The sequence below is a fragment of the Panulirus ornatus genome, chromosome 1 (genome assembly GCF_036320965.1).
Source record: "Panulirus ornatus isolate Po-2019 chromosome 1, ASM3632096v1, whole genome shotgun sequence".
NCBI lineage: Eukaryota > Metazoa > Arthropoda > Malacostraca > Decapoda > Palinuridae > Panulirus > Panulirus ornatus.
The window spans coordinates 78814416-78836139 of record NC_092224.1 but is presented as its reverse complement, the minus strand read 5'-3'; the positions used below and the strand labels follow the sequence as shown (position 1 = coordinate 78836139).

General features: G+C 41.1%; 1 protein-coding gene across 2 annotated transcripts in view; it reads left to right on the top strand.

Annotated features, from left to right (window-relative positions):
* The window catches only part of LOC139750002 (uncharacterized), a 402403-nt gene that overhangs the window by 304031 nt on the left and 76648 nt on the right, over window positions 1–21724 (top strand). The window contains exon 1 of one of the 2 annotated variants that reach the window (XM_071664369.1): window positions 9949–10042. The exons of the other annotated variant lie outside the window; for it this stretch is intronic. Coding sequence (XP_071520470.1) covers window positions 10040–10042 — 3 coding nt within the window. The 5' untranslated portion in view covers window positions 9949–10039. Of the gene's footprint in view, window positions 1–9948; window positions 10043–21724 lie in introns of those variants that run through there. 2 annotated transcript variants of the gene reach the window in all.

Here is a 21724-nt window from a genome sequence, read left to right as displayed (position 1 = left end):
GAGGGAGGAGTGGTTTAACAACCAATCTAAAGCTAAAAGGTATAAGACGAAAGATCAAAAAGTGGGAATCCTCATCTTAAGCAATCATGACTAGGCTCCAATTTGGACACCCTAATCTCGCTCATGGCCACTTGAAGTCAAGTGGTGAAGAATAACAGGTTCTCTGTGCCACACCTGTCACTCTGATTTGGTAATACAACACGTTTCAATGGAACGCGCTCTTTTTAATCGAGAGTGGAGAGTAAATTCATTACATGGCAGGTCCATGAATGAATTGCTCGGTGACAACAGTAATATTGACATGTTAATGGAATTCTTAATGCAAGTTTATATAAATTTTAACGATTTCTAGTATTATTATCATTATTATCATTATAATTATTAATATTATTATTATTTTTGTTGTTATTATTATTATTATCATCATATATATGATATAAATGTATGTATATATATATTTTTATATTTTTGCTTTGTCGCTGTCTCCCGCGTTAGCGAGGTAGCGCAAGCAAACAGACGAAAGAATGGCCCAACCCACCCACACACACATGTATATACATACACGTCCACACACGCAAATATACATGCCTATACATCGCAACGTATACATATATATACATACACACAGACATATACATATATACCCATGTACATAATTCATACTGTCTGCCTTTATTCATTCCCATCGCCAGCCCGCCTCACATGAAAGTAGAAAAAAAAAACCTCCCCCTCATGTGTGCGAGGGAGCGCTAGGAAAAGACAACAAAGGCCACATTCATTCACACTCAGTCTCTAGATGTCATGTAAATAATGCACCGAAACCACAGCTCCCTTTCCACATCCAGGCCCCACAGAACTTTCCATGGTTTACCCAAGACGCTTCACATGCCCTGGTTCAATCCATTGACAGCACGTCGACCCCGGTATACCACATCGTTCCAATTCACACTATTCCTTGCATGCCTTTCACCCCCCTGAATGTTCAGTCCCCGATCACTCAAAATCTCTTTCACTCCATCTTTCCACCTCCAATTTGGTCTCCCACTTCTCGTTCCCTCCACCTCTGACACATATATCTTCTTGGTCAGTCTTTCCTCACTCATTGTCTCCATGTGACCAAACCATTTCAAAACACCCTCTTCTGCTCTCTCAACCACACTCTTTTTATTACCACACATCTCTCTTACCCTATTATTACTTACTCGATCAAATCACCTCACACCACATATTGTCCTCAAACATCTCATTTCCAGCACATCTACCCTCCTGTGCACAACTCTATCTATAGCCCACGCCTCGCAGCCATATAACATTGTTGGAACCACTATTCCTTCAAACATACCCATTTTTGCTTTCCGAGATAATGTTCTCGACTTCCACACATTCTTCAATGCTCCCAGAACTTTTGGCCCCTCCCCCACCCTATGATTCACTTCTGCTTCCATGGTTCCATCCGCTGCCAAATCCACTCCCAGACATCTAAAACACTTCACTTCCTCCAGTTTTTCTCCATTCAAACTTATCTCCCAATTGACTTGTCCCTCAACCCTACTGTACCTAATAACCTTGCTCATATTCACATTTACTGTCAGCTTTCTTCTTTCACACACTTTACCAAACTCAGTCACCAGCTTCTACAGTTTCTCACACGAATCAGCCACCAGCGCTGTATCATCACCGAACAACAATCGACTCACTTCCCAAGCTCTCTCATCCACAACAGACTGCATACTTGCCCCTTTCTAAAACTCTTGCTTTCACCTCCCTAACAACCCCATCCATAAACAAATTAAACAACCATGGAGACATCACACACCCCTGCCGAAAACCTGCATTCACTGAGAACCAATCACTTTCCTCTTTTCCTGCACGTACACATGCCTTACATCTTCGATAAAAACTTTTCACTGCTTCTAACAACTTGCCTCCCACACCATATATTCTTAATACCTTCCACAGAGCATCTCTATCAACTCTATCATATGCCATCTCCAGATCCATAAATGCCACATACAAATCCATTTGCTTTTCTAAGTATTTCTCACAAACATTCTTCAAAGCAAACACCTGATCCACACATCCTCTACCACTTCTAAACCCACACTGCTCTTCCCCAGTCTGATGCTCTGTACATGCCTTCACCCTCTCAATCAATACCCTCCCATATAATTTCCCAGGAATACTCAACAAACTGATACTTCTGTAATTTGAGCACTCACTTTTATCCCCTTTGCCTTTGTACAATGGCACTATGCAAGCATTCCGCCAATCCTCAGGCACCTCACCATGAGTCATACATACATTAAATAACCTTACCAACCAGTCAACAATACAGTCACCCCCTTTTTTAATAAATTCCACTGCAATACCATCCAAACCTGCTGCCTTGCCGGCTTTCATCTTCCGCAAAGCTTTTACTGCCTCTTCTCTGATTACCAAATCATTTTCCCTAACCCTCTTACTTTGCACACCACCTCAACCAAAACACCCTATATCTGCCACTCTATCATCAAACACATTCAACAAACCTTCAAAATACTAACTCCATCTCCTTCTCACATCACCACTACTTGTTATCACCTCCCCATTAGCCCCCTTCACTGAAGTTCCCATTGATCACCTTGTCTTACGCGCTTAATTTACCTCCTTCCAAAACATCTGTGTATATATATATATATATATATATATATATATATATATATATATATATATATATATATATATATATATATTTCTTTTTTTCAAACTATTCGCCATTTCCCGCATTAGCAAGGTAGCGTTAAGAACAGAGGACTGGGCCTCTGAGGGAATATCCTCACCTGGCCCCCTTCTCTGTTCCTTCTCTTAAAAAAAAAAAAAAACAAGAGGGGAGGATTTCCAGCCCCCCGCTCCCTCCCCTTTTAGTCGCCTTCTACGACACGCAGGGAATACGTGGGAAGTATTCTTAATCCCCTATCCCCAGGGATAATATATATATATATATATATATATATATATATATATATATATATATATATATATATATATATATATATATATATAAGATGAATTTATAAGAGTTTTTTTCTGAATTAAGAACGCTGAATAGCTTTAGATGCTTCAGTGCTTGGCTTATAAACCAAATTTTTATAATCCAGTCCAATCCCACATTCTTGTATTTCTCATGACGGTATATTTACGCGGAAGTCCACTTGTCAATTATAGTGTTTTCATTCTTCCTCGTGGTTATCAGCAAACACTAGATCACACGCATCTCTGTGACCTAATACAATTTTAGAACATACGAAATAATATCCGTTTCATACCTAAAGCGTAAATACACCCTTATGTAATCCAATACCGATGCTATTTTTTGCATTTTTTATTACAACAATATCAGTTATTTGATAAACGCATGTAACATTATTTTCTAATTCTATGATATGGTTATCCAGTCCCGCTCACCCAACATAGTCCTGTTGAAAACCGAACCAGCAGTCGATCGCGTATTGTTCGACCCTCTGGGGGAACAAGAGGGCGAAAGCACATGTCCCCAACGAGAGTAAGACTCAGGTGGAGCCTTCTGATGCTGGTCCTGCTCCATCTGACACCAATCTATCAGTGGAGTTGCATTTTTTTTTTGTTGTTGTTGTGTTGTAGAACACAGTGTTCCTTTTACGCTATCTGACCGTCTCATGGACCTTCACAAGATGTTTCCGAACTCTGCCATTGTCCAGACGGTGACTTCAAAACGAACAAAGTATTATGAGGTGGTCAGAGCTCTGGTTAAGACTACAACGGAGGAATTGATCCAGAAACTAAGGAGACACAAATTCTCTGTGATTACTGATGAGGCATGAGATGTTAGTACCACGAAGTCATGTACTATCGTTGGACGTTCTTATTATAGTGTAGGAGGCACGACAGAACCTTGAGGGACACCGTTGTTGATGGAAAAAGAGGGAGGGGCTGATCCATCAACAAACGCGGAGATAGATCGGCCTAGTCATATTCCTCCCTATATTTGATGATATCTGTCTCAATGCAGATATCTCTGCAGAATATGTGGATGACTTGACCTAGGCTGAAATTGCAAAAGTATCCAAAGATTTAAATTTCACTGTGCAAAATAGACTTAAAGATCTTGCAAGAGACTGTAGGGCTGTTAGAATGACTCCTAACCCTCCCAATTGTGAGGTAATGGTAGTATGTCCTCCCAAAAGGCCTACTGTCTTTCCCCAACTCTCTGTGAATGACAGTAGTTCACCCATTGTGTTCAAATGTAAGCTTTTAGTGTTCAGATCAACTACGCATCAACCTCGAATGACCTTGTTAACTACATAATCTCCAAAGCAAACAAATACGTATTCATAATAGAAAGAACAAGTCTGTTTGGCTTCAGCATAGATGCAATGTTCACTTTGTGTGTTTGGTTCATAAGAACAACCCTGAAGAACAACCCTGAAGTATGCAACTCTTGTGTAGCATCCAGGATTAATGCAGACCCAACACACTACTAGAACGCATCCAAAAGAGATGTTTGAGAATCGTCTTAACAACAAATATGAAAGCTATGAGAGATCACTAAGATACTTAATACACTAGGTTGCAGATAAAATGTAAAGAATTAACGGTACGTTCTGGAAAGACCCTTCTCAAATCTATTGCTACAGACATTTCTCGCCCCATCGTTCGCATAACATCCTTGGAAGAGTCACAAGGTGAGGAAGACAACTTTTACAATCAGTCAGACGTAGAACATCTCGCTACAGTAACTCAAGTCTCGCATATCTGGTGCCAAAACTCAGTGCTCCCTATCAGTCACATGATCTTATAACTCTCCTATTTTTTTTTACTTTATACGACAGCTTTTATCCCTGGGGATAGGGGAGAAAGAATACTTCCCACACATTCCTCACGTGTCGTAGAAGGCGACTAAAGGGGACGGGAGCGGGGGGCTAGAAACCCTCCCCTCCTTGTATTTTAACTTTTTAAAAGGGGAAACAGAAGAAGGAGTCACGCGGGGAGTGCTCATCCTCCTCGAAGGCTCAGATTGGGGTGTCTAAATTTGTGTGGATGTAACCAAGATGAGAAAAAAGGAGAGATAGGTAGTATGTTTGAGGAAAGGAACCTGTTTGTTTTGGCTCTGAGTAAAAAGAAGCTCAAGGGTAAAGGAGAAGAGTGGTTTGGGAATGTCTTGGGAATAAAGTCAGGGGTTGGTGAGGACAAGAGCAATGGAAAGAGTAGCACTGCTCCTGAAACATGAGTGGTGGGAGTGTGTGATAGAGTGTAAGAAAGTAAACCCTAGATTGATATGGGTAAAACTGAAAATGGATGGAGAGAGATGGGTGATTATTGGTGCATATGCACCTGTGCATGAGAAGAAAGGTAATGAGAGGCAAGTGTTTTGGGAGCAGCTGAGTGTGTTAGTAGATTTGGTGTACGAGACCGGGTTATAGTGATGGGTGATTTGAATGTAAAGGTGAGTAATGTGGCAGCTGAGGGAATAATTGGTGTACATGGGGTGTTCAGTGTTGTAAATGGAAATGGTGTAGAGCTTGTAGATTTGTGTGTTGAAAAAGGACTGGTGATTGGGAATACCTGTTTTAAAAAGAGAGATATACATAAGTATACGTTGGAAAGGATCACAATTTTGCGCGTGATCAAGATATTCCTATGAGTCCAGGGGGGAAATGAAACACGATAAGTTCCCAAGTGCACTTTCGTGTAATAATCACATCAACAAGGGAGATACGAGAGAGAAACATAACAGTCAGTTGATATACATCGAAGAGACGAAGCTACGACGCCATTTGGTAAACATGTGTCTCCCCTGATGATGTGATTATTACACGAAAGTGCACTTGGGAACTTATCGTGTTTCATTTTCCCCGTAGACTCGTAGGAATAAGTATACGTATGTAAGTAGGAGAGATGGCCAAAGAGCATTATTGGATTACGTGTTAATTGATAGGCGCGTGAAAGAGAGACTTTTGGATGTTAATGTGCTGAGAGGTGCAACTGGAGGGATGTCTGATTATTATCTTGTGGAGGCGAAGGAGAAGATTTGTAGAGGTTTTCAGAAAAGAAGAAAGAATGTTGGGGTGAAGAGAGTGGTGAGAATAAGTGAGCTTGGGAAGGAGACTTGTGTGAGTAAGTACCAGGAGAGACTGAGTACAGAATGGGAAAAGGTGAGAGCAAAGGACGTAAGGGGAGTGGGGGAGGAATGGGATATATTTAGGGAAGCAGTGATGGCTTGCGCAAAAGATTCTTGCAGCAATAGAAGCGTGGGAGGTAGGCAGATTAGAAAGGGTAGTGAGTGGTGGGATGAAGAAGTAAAATTATTTGTGAAAGAGAAGAGAGGGGCATTTGGACGATTTTTGCAGGGAAATAGTGCAAATGAGTGGGAGATGTATAAAAGAGAGAGGCAGGAGGTCAAGAGACAGTTGCAAGAGGTGAAAAAGAGGGCAAATGAAAGTTGGGATGAGAGAGTATCATTAAATTTTAGGGAGAATAAAAAGACGTTTTGGAAGGAGGTAAATAAAGTGCGTAAGACAAGGGAACAAATGGGAAAATCGTCGATGGGGCCTATGGGGAGGTAATAACAGGTGGTGGTCACGTGAGAAGGGGATGGAGTGAGTATTTTGAAGGTTTGTTGAATGTGTTAAATGATAGAGTGGCAGATATAGGGTGTTTTGGTCCAGGTGGTGTGCGAAGTGAGAGGGTTAGAGAGGATGATTTGGTAAACAGAGAAGAGGTAGTAAAAGCTTTGCGGAAGATGAAAGCCGGCAAGGCAGCGGGATTAGATGGTATTGCTGTGGAATCTATCAAAAAAGGGATGACTTGTTGACTGGTTGGTAAGGTTATTTAATGTATGTATGATTCATGGTGAGGTGCCTGAGGATTGGCGGATTGCATGCATAGTGCCATTGTACAAAGGCAAAGGGGATAAAGGTGAGTGCTCAAATTACAGAGGTATAAGTTTGTTGAGTATTCCTGGGAAATTATATGGGAAGGTATCAATTGAGAGGGTGAAGGCATGTACAGAGCATCAGATTGGGGAATAGCAGTGTGGTTTCAGAAGTATAGAGGATGTGTGGATCAGGTTTTTGCTCTGAAGAATGTATGTAAGAAATACTCAGAAAAGCAAATGGATTTGTATGTAGAATTTATGGATCTAGAGAAGGCATATGCTAAAGTTGATAGAGATGCTCTGTGGAAGGCATTAAGATTATATGGTGTGGGAGGCAAGTTGTTAGAAGCAGTGAAAAGTTTTTATCGAGGATGTAAGGCATGTGTACGAGTAGGAAGAGAGGAAAGTGATTGGTTCTCAGTGAATGTTGAGTTGCGGCAGGGGTGCGTGATGTCTCCATGGTTGTTTAATTTGTTTATGGATGGGGTTGTTAGGGAGGTGAATGCAAGAGTTTTGGAGAGAGGGGCAAGTATGCAGTCGGTTGTGGATGACAGAGCTTGGGAGTGAGTCAGTTGTTGTCCGCTGATGATACAGCGCTGGTGGCTGATTCGGATAAGAAACTGTAGAAGCTGGTGACTGAGTTTGGTAAAGTGTGTGAAAGAAGAAAGCTGACAGTAAATGTGAATAAGAGCAAGGTTATTAGGTACAGTAGAGTTGAGGGACAAGTCAGTTGGGAGATAAGTTTGAATGGAGAAAAACTGGAGGAAATGAAGTGTTTTAGATATCTGGGAGTGGATTTGGCAGTGGATGGAACCATGGAAGCGGAGGTGAGTCACAGGTTGAGGGAGGGGGCGAAAGTTCTGGGAGCGTTGAAAAATATGTGGAAGGCGAGAACGTTATCTCTGAAAGCAAAAATGGGTATGTTTGAAGGAATAGTGGTTCCAACAATGTTATATGGTTGCAAGGCGTGGGCTATGGATAGAGTTGTGAGAAGGAGGGTGGATGTGCTGGAAATGAGATGTTTTAGGACAATATGTGGTGTGAGGTGGTTTGATCAAGTAAGTAATGAAAGGGTAAGAGAGATGTGTGGTACTAAAAAGAGTGTGGTTGAGAGAGTAGAAGAGGGTGTTTTGAAATGGTTCGGTCACATGGAAAGAATGAGTGAGGAAAGATTGACAAAGAGGATATATGTCTCAGAGGTGGAGGGAACGAGGAGAAGTGAGAGACCAAATTGGAGGTAGAAAGATGGAGTGAAAAAGATTATGAGCTATTGGGGTCCTGAACATGCAGAAGGGTGAAAGGCATGCAAAGAATAGAGTTAATTGGAACTATGTGGTATACCGGGGTCGACGTGCTGTCAATGGATTGAACCAGGACATCTGAAGCGTCTGGGGTAAACCATGGAAAGTTTTGTGTGGCCTGGATGTGGAAAGGGAGCTGTGGTTTCGGTGCATTATACATGACAGCTAGAGACTGAGTGTGAACGAATGTGGCCTTTGTTGTCTTTTCCTAACGCTACCTCGCGCGCATGTGGGGGGAGGGGGTTGTCATTTCATGTGTGGCGGGTTGGCGACAGGAATGAATAAAGGCAGCAAGTATGAATTATGAACATGTATATATATATATATATATATATATATATATATATATATATATATATATATATATATATATATTATACGTTGAAATGTATAGGTATGTATATGGACATGTGTCGACGTGTATGTATATACATGTGTATGTGGGAGGGTTGGGCCATTCTTTCGTCTGTTTCCTTGCGCTACCTCGCTAACGCGTAAGACAGCGACAAGATATAATAATAAAGAAATGCGACAGCTTTATATTTTGTTTTTCATTATCTTAACATAAATCATCCAACTGAGATGATGTAAACCATGATACAGTTTTATTCTAAGAATAAATTTCTTGGTAAATAACTCATTATTAGTATTAGTATTATTATTATTATTATTATTATTATTATTATTATTATTATTATTATTGTTGTTGTTATTATTATGTCAGTAGTAGTAGTAGTAATGTTATTAATGTAATAATGGTGATTATTATTATTATTATTATTATTATTATTATTATTATTTTTATCATTATTATTTCATATGTAACCAGTTGATGCTCTGGTAAATTAACTTTTAAACCCCAGAGACTGAGCAGAGCCGGCTGTCTCTATTGTGCTGCGTTGCAGCAATTACTGGGTGCTTACTGCTTATTGTGTGTTGAACTTCAGTCTGTGTGCATTTTACATAACTATTCCTTATCACCATCATTTCCCTATTGAGGGAGTTAGCTCACTTGTGAATTAGGCCCTGTTCTTCACTCATTATCGGCAGGCGTGTAATGATGTATGCCACATCTGCCGCCTATATTTGATAAAGATAGTATATGTAACTTAGTGGTCAGTATGATTGGCATAGTTCGGTCATTAGTGATATTATCAAGGGGTTTTGCTGAAACCATGGCTTATAGGCGCCCTTGATAAGCTTCACTGATCATCTAATTACCATTTGTATTCTTTTATAGATATTTTATACCCATAACTTACGAATAGAATAATTCATTTTTCAATAATTTTGATGTTTACGTATATATACACATGTGTATATTTCCTTGTTTTGAATTTATGATGTTTATCCTGTACATGTTAATGCATTATAGATAAATGCAAAATTTTATGAAATGGTATTGCTGTTTTTCTTATTGTTCTTATTATTATCGTCATTATTATTATTATTATCATCACTATTATTATTATTTTATTACTATATTTTATTATTATTTTGTGGATTGGATTCGTACGGTATGTGTTATGTACATTTATTATTCAGAATAGTATAAACATAATTAAGACAAAAATGATGTAATTACCGACAACCTTTAATTTCAATTATCTTCGTCATCCTGTAAATGTATAGTTTACTTCACTTCTATAGTACAGAGAAAACGGGTTCATGACGTCACAGTCGAGAAACCAGTCACAACGCGGGAAAGGTGACCAGTTAGGCCGTTTGCTGAGACGTATTTAACCTACCGACAGACGCAGCTCCACCAGTGCAGTCAGTAATGTAATATTGTTTTGTTGGTGGTGTCAGCTGCTTCCGTAGTGTTTGTTTCTCTGTACACCATATCATGGTAAGGTATATGCTGATAATCAGGAGGAAAACTGAAACACGATAAAGTCCAGAGTGCACTTACGTTATTACATCTGGGGACACGACTCAGAATTATTCCGTCTTCCATGAGCATGTAGCGCACACTATTACACATGGATGAAATTGTTACAGTTTTCCTCGTGGTTATCGGCAAGTACTTAGATCTTACACATCACTATGATCCTCATATTTATATATATATATATATATATATATATATATATATATATATATATATATATATATATATGGGAGTATGTGATAGAATGTAAGAAAGTAAATTCTCGATTAATATGGGTAAAACTGAAAGTTGATGGAGAGAGGTGGGTGATTATTGGTGCATATGCACCTGGGCATGAGAAGAAAGATCATGAGAGGCAAGTGTTTTGGGAGCAGCTGAATGAGTGTGTTAGTGGTTTTGATGCACGAGACCGGGTTATAGTGATGGGTGATTTGAATGCAAAGGTGAGTAATGTGGCAGTTGAGGGAATAATTGGTATACATGGGCTGTTCAGTGTTGTAAATGGAAATGGTGAAGAGCTTGTAGATTTATGTGCTGAAAAAGGACTGATGATTGGGAATACCTGGTTTAAAAAGCGAGATATGCATAAGTATACTTATGTAAGTAGGAGAGATGGCCAGAGAGCGTTATTGGATTACGTGTTAATTGACAGGCGTGCGAAAGAGAGACTTTTGGATGTTAATGTGCTGAGAGGTGCAACTGGAGGGATGTCTGATCATTATCTTGTGGAGGCTAAGGTGAAGATTTGTGTGGGTTTTCAGAAAAGAAGAGTGAATGTTGGGGTGAAGAGGGTGGTGAGAGTAAGTGAGCTTGGGAAGGAGACCTGTGTGAGGAAGTACCAGGAGAGACTGAGTACAGAATGGAAAAAGGTGAGAACAATGGAAGTAAGGGGAGTGGGGGAGGAATGGGATGTATTTAGGGAATCAGTGATGGATTGCGCAAAAGATGCTTGTGGCATGAGAAGAGTGGGAGGTGGGTTGATTAGAAAGGGTAGTGAGTGGTGGGATGAAGAAGTAAGAGTATTAGTGAAAGAGAAGAGAGAGGCATTTGGACGATTTTTGCAGGGAAAAAATGCAATTGAGTGGGAGATGTATAAAAGAAAGAGACAGGAGGTCAAGAGAAAGGTGCAAGAGGTGAAAAAAAAAGGGCAAATGAGAGTTGGGGTGAGAGAGTATCATTAAATTTTAGGGAGAATAAAGAGATGTTCTGGAAGGAGGTAAATAAAGTGCGTAAGACAAGGGAGCAAATGGGAACTTCAGTGAAGGGCGCAAATGGGGAGGTGATAACAAGTAGTGGTGATGTGAGAAGGAGATGGAGTGAGTATTTTGAAGGTTTGTTGAATGTGTTTGATGATAGAGTGGCAGATATAGGGTGTTTTGGTCGATGTGGTGTGCAAAGTGAGAGGGTTAGGGAAAATGATTTGGTAAACAGAGAAGAGGTAGTGAAAGCTTTCCGGAAGATGAAAGCCGGCAAGGCAGCAGGTTTGGATGGTATTGCAGTGGAATTTATTAAAAAAGGGGGTGACTGTATTGTTGACTGGTTGGTAAGGTTATTCAATGTATGTATGACTCATGGTGAGGTGCCTGAGGATTGGCGGAATGCGTGCATAGTGCCATTGTACAAAGGCAAAGGGGATAAGAGTGAGTGCTCGAATTACAGAGGTATAAGTTTGTTGAATATTCCTGGTAAATTATATGGGAGGGTATTGATTGAGAGGGTGAAGGCATGTACAGAGCATCAGATTGGGGAAGAGCAGTGTGGTTTCAGAAGTGGTAGAGGATGTGTAGATCAGGTGTATGCTTTGAAGAATGTATGTGAGAAATACTTAGAAAAGCAAAGGGATTTGTATGTAGCATTTATGGATCTGGGCATATGATAGAGTTGATAGAGATGCTCTGTGGAAGGTATTAAGAATATATGGTGTGGGAGGCAAGTTGTTAGAAGCAGTGAAAAGTTTTTATCGAGGATGTAAGGCATGTGTACGTGTAGGAAGAGAGGAAAGTGATTGGTTCTCAGTGAATGTAGGTTTGCGGCAGGGGTGTGTGATGTCTCCATGGTTGTTTAATTTGTTTATGGATGGGGTTGTTAGGGAGGTAAATGCAAGAGTTTTGGAAAGAGGGGCAAGTATGAAGTCAGTTGGGGATGAGAGAGCTTGGGAAGTGAGTCGATTGTTGTTCGGTGATGATACAGCGCTGGTGGCTGATTCGTGTGAGAAACTGTAGAAGCTGGTGACTGAGTTTGGTAAAGTGTGTGGAAGAAGAAAGTTAAGAGTAAATGTGAATAAGAGCAAGGTTATTAGGTACAGTAGGGTTGAGGGTCAAGTCAATTGGGAGGTGAGTTTGAATGGAGAAAAACTGGAGGAAGTGAAGTGTTTTAGATATCTGGGAGTGGATCTGGCAGCGGATGGAACCATGGAAGCGGAAGTGGATCATAGGGTGGGGGAGGGGGCGAAAATTCTGGGAGCCTTGAAGAATGTGTGGAAGTCGAGAACATTATCTCGGAAAGCAAAAATGGGTATGTTTGAAGGAATAGTGGTTCCAACAATGTTGTATGGTTGCGAGGCGTGGGCTATGGATAGAGTTGTGCGCAGGAGGATGGATGTGCTGGAAATGAGATGTTTGAGGACAATGTGTGGTGTGAGGTGGCTTGATCGAGTGAGTAACGTAAGGGTAAGAGAGATGTGTGGAAATAAAAAGAGCGTGGTTGAGAGAGCAGAAGAGGGTGTTTTGAAGTGGTTTGGACACATGGAGAGAATGAGTGAGGAAAGATTGACCAAGAGGATATATGCGTCGGAGGTGGAGGGAACGAGGAGAAGAGGGAGACCAAATTGGAGGTGGAAAGATGGAGTGAAAAAGATTTTGTGTGATCGGGGCCTGAACATGCAGGAGGGTGAAAGGAGGGCAAGGAATAGAGTGAATTGGAGCGATGTGGTATACCGGGGTTGACGTGCTGTCAGTGGATTGAATCAAGGCATGTGAAGCGTCTGGGGTAAACCATGGAAAGCTGTGTAGGTATGTGTATTTGCGTGTGTGGAGGTATGTGTATACGTGTGTATGGGGGGGGGCCATTTCTTTCGTCTGTTTCCTTGCGCTACCTCGCAAACGCGGGAGACAGCGACAAAGTATAATAAATAATAAATATATATATATATATATATATATATATATATATATATATATATATTGTTACGGAACACGTGTTTGTGCTCACATGTTCGTGTATATAACGTGTGTGTGTCCTTGTGTATGTTATTTCTATTCAGGACGAGGATTAAGGCCTCCCTCTGAGACGTCCTCGGAGCTTCAGTTCACACCAAGCATTAGGCGTAATAATTTGATTTTAATTTAATTTTGAAACCAGTTGGTCATTTGTCCTTGAGCACGCCGACCCTTCTCCGAGACGGGGGGATTAATTTCACCACCGTACTGGACATGTCATCCCTGTAGGCTTACAAGAGGGAGGGTGATCTATGCAGTTTTGAGCTACGCATTCTCCAACCAATCAGAATATTTCTGAGTCCCATAGCCAATCAAAATGTAAGGTTGTATATCTAGCAGGGAACGCTTGTCTTTACTGTAACATATACCCATGACACCCGTTGAGTCTCTCTTCTTTCTAGCCCAGCGAGGTAAGTGGTCCACCCCTGCGGTAAGTCCTGCTGTGTTGTAAGCCTGTACGCCCTGCTGTGCTATAAGCCCATTACCCTAGTGTTGTGCTGTAAGCCCGTTATAATTATCAGTGTAATGTTATCGAAGAACTGCCTTAGAGGAAAGAGAACTGGCTTAAAATCTTATCTGGAATGTTATCTTATGTTCAATATTAAACTCACTTTCAATGTTAACGTAATGTTTCATGCTTGATTTATGTGCCTATCTTTGTACACTTGAATTCTTTCATTATAAGAAGATTTAATGTAATGCTGGTCTTTAATTCACTCCCATAACTTTATTATTGTGTTATCCTGAGTTGTGCAACTTGACAAATCTATAACGTCCTTGCATTGCAAGACAAGGAACAGTAGTATTTGTAACATTATTACTGGCGACCTTGTCTGAATAAGTATTGAGTTCGTAACATATATATATATATATATATATATATATATATATATATATATATATATATATATATATATATGTATATATATATATATATTTTTTTTCTTTTTTTTCTTTCAAACTATTCGCCATTTCCCGCATTAGCGAGGTAGCGTTAAGAACAGAGGACTGAGCCTTTGAGGGACTACCCTCACCTGGCCCAATTCTCTGTTCCTTCTTTTGGAAAATTAAAAAAAAAAACGAGAGGGGAGGATTTCCAGCCCCCCGCTCCCTCCCCTTTTAGTCGCCTTCTACGACACGCAGGGAATACGTGGGAAGTATTCTTGCTCCCCTATCCCCAGGGATAATATATATATATATATATATATATATATATATATATATATATATATATATATATATATATATATATATATTTGCTTTGTCGCTGTCTCCCGCGTTTGCGAGGTAGCGCAAGGAAACAGACGAAAGAAATGGCCCAACCCACCCCCATGCACATGTATATACATACGTCCACACACGCAAATACACATACCTACACAGCTTTCCATGGTTTACCCTAGACGCTTCACATGCCCTGATTCAATCCACTGACAGCACGTCAACCCCGGTATACCACATCGATCCAATTCACTCTATTCCTTGCCCTCCTTTCACCCTCCTGCATGTTCAGGCCCCGATCACACAAAATCTTTTTCACTCCATCTTTCCACCTCCAATTTGGTCTCCCACTTCTCCTCGTTCCCTCCACCTCCGACACATATATCCTCTTGGTCAGTCTTTCCTCATTCATTCTCGCCATGTGCCCAAACCATTTCAAAACACCCTCTTCTGCTCTCTCAGCCACGCTCTTTTTATTTCCACACATTTCTCTTACCCTTACGTTACTTACTCGATCAAACCACCTCACACCACACATTGTCCTCAAACATCTCATTTCCAGCACATCCATCCTCCTGCGCACAACTCTATCCATAGCCCACGCCTCGCAACCATACAACATTGTTGGAACCACTATTCCTTCAAACATACCCATTTTTGCTTTCCGAGATAATGTTCTCGACTTCCACACATTCTTCAAGGCTCCCAGAATTTTCGCCCCCTCCCCCACCCTATGATCCACTTCCGCTTCCATGGTTCCATCCGCTGCCAGATCCACTCCCAGATATCTAAAACACTTTACTTCCTCCAGTTTTTCTCCATTCAAACTTTCCTCCCAATTGACTTGACCCTCAACCCTACTGTACCAAATAACCTTGCTCTTATTCACATTTACTCTTAACTTTCTTCTTTCACACACTTTACCAAACTCAGTCACCAGCTTCTGCAGTTTCTCACATGAATCAGCTACCAGCGCTGTATCATCAGCGAACAACAACTGACTCACTTCCCAAGCTCTCTCATCCACAACAGACTTCATACTTGCCCCTCTTTCCAAAACTCTTGCATTCACCTCCCTAACAACCCCATCCATAAACAAATTAAACAACCATGGAGACATCACACACCCCTGCCGCAAACCTACATTCACTGAGAACCAATCACTTTCCTCTCTTCCTACACGTACACATGCCTTACATCCTTAATAAAAACTTTTCACTGCTTCTAACAACTTGCCTCCCACACCATATATTCTTAATACCTTCCACAGAGCATCTCTATCAACTCTATCATATGCCTTCTCCAGATCCATAAATGCTACATACAAATCCATTTGCTTTTCTAAGTATTTCTCACATACATTCTTCAAAGCAAACACCTGATCCACACATCCTCTACCACTTCTGAAACCACACTGCTCTTCCCCAATCTGATGCTCTGTACATGCCTTCACCCTCTCAATCAATACCCTCCCATATAATTTCCCAGGAATACTCAAAAAACTTATACCTCTGGAATATGAGCACTCACTCTTATCCCCTTTGCCTTTGTACAATGGCACTATGCACGCATTCCGCCAATCCTCAGGCACCTCACCATGAGTCATACATACATTAAATAACCTTACCAACCAGTCAATAATACAGTCACCCCCTTTTTTAATAAATTCCACTGCAATACCATCGAAACCTGCTGCCTTTCCGGCTTTCATCTTCCGCAAAGCTTTTACTACCTCTTCTCTGTTTACCAAATCATTTTCCCTAACCCTCTCACTTTGCACACCACATCGACCAAAACACTCTATATCTGCCACTCTATCATCAAACACATTCAACAAACCTTCAAAATGCTCACTCCATCTCCTTCTCACATCACCATTACTTGTTATCACCTCCCCATTTGCGCCCTTTACTGAAGTTCCCATTTGCTCCCTTGTCTTACGCACTTTATTTACCTCCTTCCAGAACATCTTTTTATTCTCCCTAAAATTTAATGATACTCTCTCACCCCAACTCTCATTTGCCCTCTTTTTCACCTCTTGCACCTTTCTCTTGACTATACATATTTTATTTTGCTTTGTCGCTGTCTCCCGCGTTTGCGAGGCAGCGCAAGGAAACGGACGAAATAAATGGCCCAACCCACCCCCGTACACATGTATATACATACACGTCCACACACGCAGATATATATACCTATACATCTCAATGTACACATATATATACACACACAGACATATACATATATACACATGTACATAGTTCAACCTGTCTGCCTTTATTTATTCCCATCGCCACCTCGCCACACATGGAATAACATCCCCCTCCCCCCTCATGTGTGCGAGGTAGCGCTAGGAAAAGACAACAAAGGCCCCATTCGTTCACACTCAGTCTCTAGCTGTCATGTAATAATGCCCGAAACCACAACTCCCTTTCCACATCCAGGCCCCACACAACTTTTCATGGTTTACCCCAGACGCTTCACATGCCCTGATTCAATCCATTGACAGCACCTCGATCCCGGTATACCACATCGATCTAATTCACTCTATTCCTTGCCCGCCTTTCACCCTCCTGCATGTTCAGGCCCCGATCACTCAAAATCTTTTTCACTCCATCTTTCCACCTCCAATTTGGTCTCCCACTTCTCCTCGTTCCCTCCACCTCCGACACATATATCCTTTTGGTCAATCTTTCCTCACTCATTCTCTCCATGTGCCCGAACCATTTCAAAACACCCTCTTCTGATCTCTCAACCACGCTTTTTTTATTTCCACACATCACTCTTACCCTTTCATTACTTACTCGATCAAACCACCTCACACCACATATTGTCCTCAAACATCTCATTTCCAGCACATCCACCCTCCTCCGCACAACTCTATCAATAGCCCACGCCTCGCAACCATATATCATTGTTGGAACCTCTATTCCTTCAAACATACCCATTTTTGCTTTCCAAGATAACGTTCTCGACTTCAACACATTCTTCAACGCTCCCAGAACTTTCGCCCCCTCCCCCACCCTATGATTCACTTCCGCTTCCATAGTTCCATCAGCTGCCAAATCCATTCCCAGATATCTAAAACACTTCACTTCCTCCAGTTTTTCTCCATTCAAACTTATCTCCCAGTTGACTTGTCCCTCAACCCTACTGTACCTAATAACCTTGCTCTTATTCACATTTACTCTAAACTTTCTTCTTTCACACACTTTACCAAACTCAGTCACCAGCTTCTGCAGTTTCTCACCCGAATCGGCCACCAGCGCTGTATCATCAGCGAACAACAACTGACTCGCTTCCGAAGCTCTCTCATCCACAACCGACTGCATACTTGCCCCTCTTTCCAAAACTCTTGCATTCACCTCCCTAACAACCCCATCCATAAGCAAATTAAACAACCATGGAGATATCAAGCACCCCTGCCGCAACCCAACATTCACTGAGAACCAATCACTTTCCTTTCCCTACACATACACATGCCTTACATCCTCGATAAAAACTTTTCACTGCTTCTAACAACTTGCCTCCCACACCATATATTCTTAATACCCCCACAGAGCATCTCTATCAGCTCTATCATATGCCTTCTCCAGATCCATAAATGCTACATACAAATCCCTTTGCTTTTCTAAGTATTTCTCACATACATTCTTCAAAGCAAACACCTGATCCACGCAGCCTCTACCACTTTTGAAACCACACTGCTCTTCCCCAATCTGATGCTCTGTACATGCCTTCACCCTCTCAATCAATACCCTCCCATATAATTTCCCAGGAATACTCAACAAACTTATACCTCTGGAATTTGAGCACTCACTTTTATCCCCTTTGCCTTTGTACAATGGCACTATGCAAGCGTTCCGCCAATCCTCAGGCACCTCACCATGAGTCATACATACATTAAATAACCTTACCAACCAGTCAACAATACAGTCACCACCTTTTTTAATAAATTCCACTGCAGTACCATCCAAACCTGCTGCCTTGCCGGCTTTCATCTTCCGCAAAGCTTTTACTACCTCTTCTATGTTTACCAAATCATTCTCCCTAACCCTCTGACTTTGCACACCACCTCGACCAAAACACCCTATATCTGCCACTCTTATCATCAAACACATTCAACAAACCTTCAAAATACTCACTCCATCTCCTCACATCACCATTACTTGTTATTACGTCTCCAGTAGCCCCCTTCACTGATGTTTCCTTTTGTTCCCTTGTCTTACGCACTTTATTTACCTCCTTCCAAAACATCTTTTTGTTCTCCCTAAAATTTAATGATACTCTGTCACCCCAACTCTCATTTGCCCTCTTTTTCACCTCTTGCACCTTTCTCATTTACCTCCTGCCTCTTTCTTTTATACATCTCCCACGCATTTGCATCATTTCCCTGCAAAAATCGTCCATGTGCCTCTCTCTTTTCTTTCACTAATAATCTTACTTCTTCATCCCACCACTCACTACCCTTTCTAATCTGCTCACCTCCCACGCTTCTCATGCCACAAGCATCTTTTGCACAAGCCATCACTACTTCCCTAAATACATCCCATTCCTCTCCCACTCCCCTTACGTCCATTGTTCTCACCTTTTTCCATTCTGTACTCAGTCTCTCCTGGTACTTCCTCACACAAGTCTCCTTCCCAAGCTCACTTACTCTCGCCACTCTCTTCACCCCAACATTCTCTTTGTTTTCTGAAAACCTTTACAAATCTTCACCTTCGCCTCCACAAGATAATGATCAGACATCCCTCCAGTTGTACCTCTCAGCACATTAACATCCAAAAGTCTCTCTTTCGCGCACCTATCAATTAACACGGAATCCACTAACGCTCTCTGGCCATCTCTCCTACTTCCATACGTATACTTATGTAAATCTCTCTTTTTTAACTAGGTATTCCCAATCACCAGTCCTTTTTCAGCACATAAATCTACAAGCTCTTCACCATTTCTATTTACAACACTGAACACTCCATGTACACCAATTATTCCCTCAATGCCACATTACTCACCTTCGCATTCAAATCACCCATCACTATAACCCGGTCTCGTGCATCAAAACTACTAACACACTCAGCTGCTTCCAAAACACTTGCCTCTCATGATGTTTATTTTCATGCCCAGGTTCATAGGCACCAATAATCACCCATCTCTCTCCATCCACTTTAAGTTTTACCCGTATCAATCTAGAGTTTACTTTCTTATACTCTATCACATACTCCCACCACCCCTGTTTTAGGTTTAGTGCTACTCCTTCCCTTGCTCTTGTCCTTTCACTAACCCCTGACTTTACTCTCAAAACATTCCCAAACCACTCTTCCCCTTTACCCTTGAGCTTCGTTTCACTCAGAGCCAAAACATCCTGGTTCCTTTCCTCAAACATCCTACCTATCTCTCCTTTTTCTCATCTTGGTTACATCCACACACATTTAGACGTCCCAATCTGAGCCTTCGAGGAGGATGAGCACTCCCCGCGTGACTCCTGTTTCCCCTTTTAGAAAGTCAAAATACAAGGAGGGAAGGGTTTCTAGCCCCCCTGCTCCCGTTCCCTTTAGTCGCCTTGTATGACACGTAAGGAATATATATATATATATATATATATATATATATATATATATATATATATATATATATATATATATATATATATATATATATTTTGCCGCTGTCTCCCTCGTTTGCGAGGTAGCGCAAGGAAACAGACGAAAGAAATGGCCCAACCCACCCCCATACACATGTATATACATACACATCCACATACGCAAATATACATACGTACACAGCTTTCCATGGTTTACCCCAGACGCTTCACATGCCCTGATTCAATCCAATGACAGCACGTCAACTCTGGTATACCACATCGATCCAATTCACTCTATTCCATGCCCTCCTTTCACCCTCCTGCATGTTCAGGCCCCGATCACACAAAATCTTTTTCACTCCATCTTTCCACCTCCAATTTGGTCTCCCACTTCTCGTCGTTCCCTCCACCTCCGACACATATATCCTCTTGGTCAATCTTTCCTCACTCATTCTCTCCATGTGCCCAAACCATTTCAAAACACCCTCTTCTGCTCTCTCAACCACGCTCTTTTTATTTCCACACATCTCGCTTACCCTTACGTTACTTACTCGATCAAACCACCTCACACCACACATTGTCATCAAACATCTCATTTCCAACACATCCACCCTCCTGCGCACAACTCTATCCATAGCCCACGCCTCGTAACCATACAACATTGTTGGAACCACTATTCCTTCAAACATGCCCATTTTTGCTTTCCGAGATAATGTTCTCGACTTCCACACATTCTTCAAGGCTCCCAGGATTTTCGCCCCCCTCCCCCACCCTATGATTCACTTCCGCTTCCATGGTTCCATCCGCTGCCAGATCCACTCCCAGATATCTAAAACACTTTACTTCCTCCAGTTTTTCTCCATTCAAACTTACCTCCCAAATGACTTGACCCTCAACCCTACTGTACTTAATAACCTTGCTCTTATTCACATTTATATATATATATATATATATATATATATATATATATATATATATATATATATATATATATATTTATATATATATTTACGCTACCTCGCTAATGCGGGAAATGGCAATTAGTATAAAAAAAAAAAAACAGCACGGAGATAAAGGCGCTTGTGTGTGTGCGTGCGGTGTAAACATTATGCAGACCCCAGTGAGGTCTTGCCGCCATAGATATCGCCAGATTACCGATCAAGAATATTTAAATTTTAGTATACTTGATCACCGTTCCCGCGTCAGCGAGATTGAGCCAGGAAACAGACGAAGAATGGCCCATTCCCTCGTATACACACACACACACACACACACACACACACATATATATATATATATATATATATATATGTATATATATATATATATATATATATATATATATATATATATATATATATGTGTGTGTGTGTGTGTGTATACGAGGGAATGGGCCATTCTTCGTCTGTTTCCTGGCTCAATCTCGCTGACGCGGGAACGGTGATCGGTGTTTGCTTTGAAGAATGTATGTGAGAAATACTTAGAAAAGCAAATGGATTTGTATGTAGCATTTATGGATCTGGAGAAGGCATATGATAGAGTTGATAGAGATGCTCTGTGGAAGGTATTAAGAATATATGGTGTGGGAGGCAAGTTGTTAGAAGCAGTGAAAAGTTTTTATCG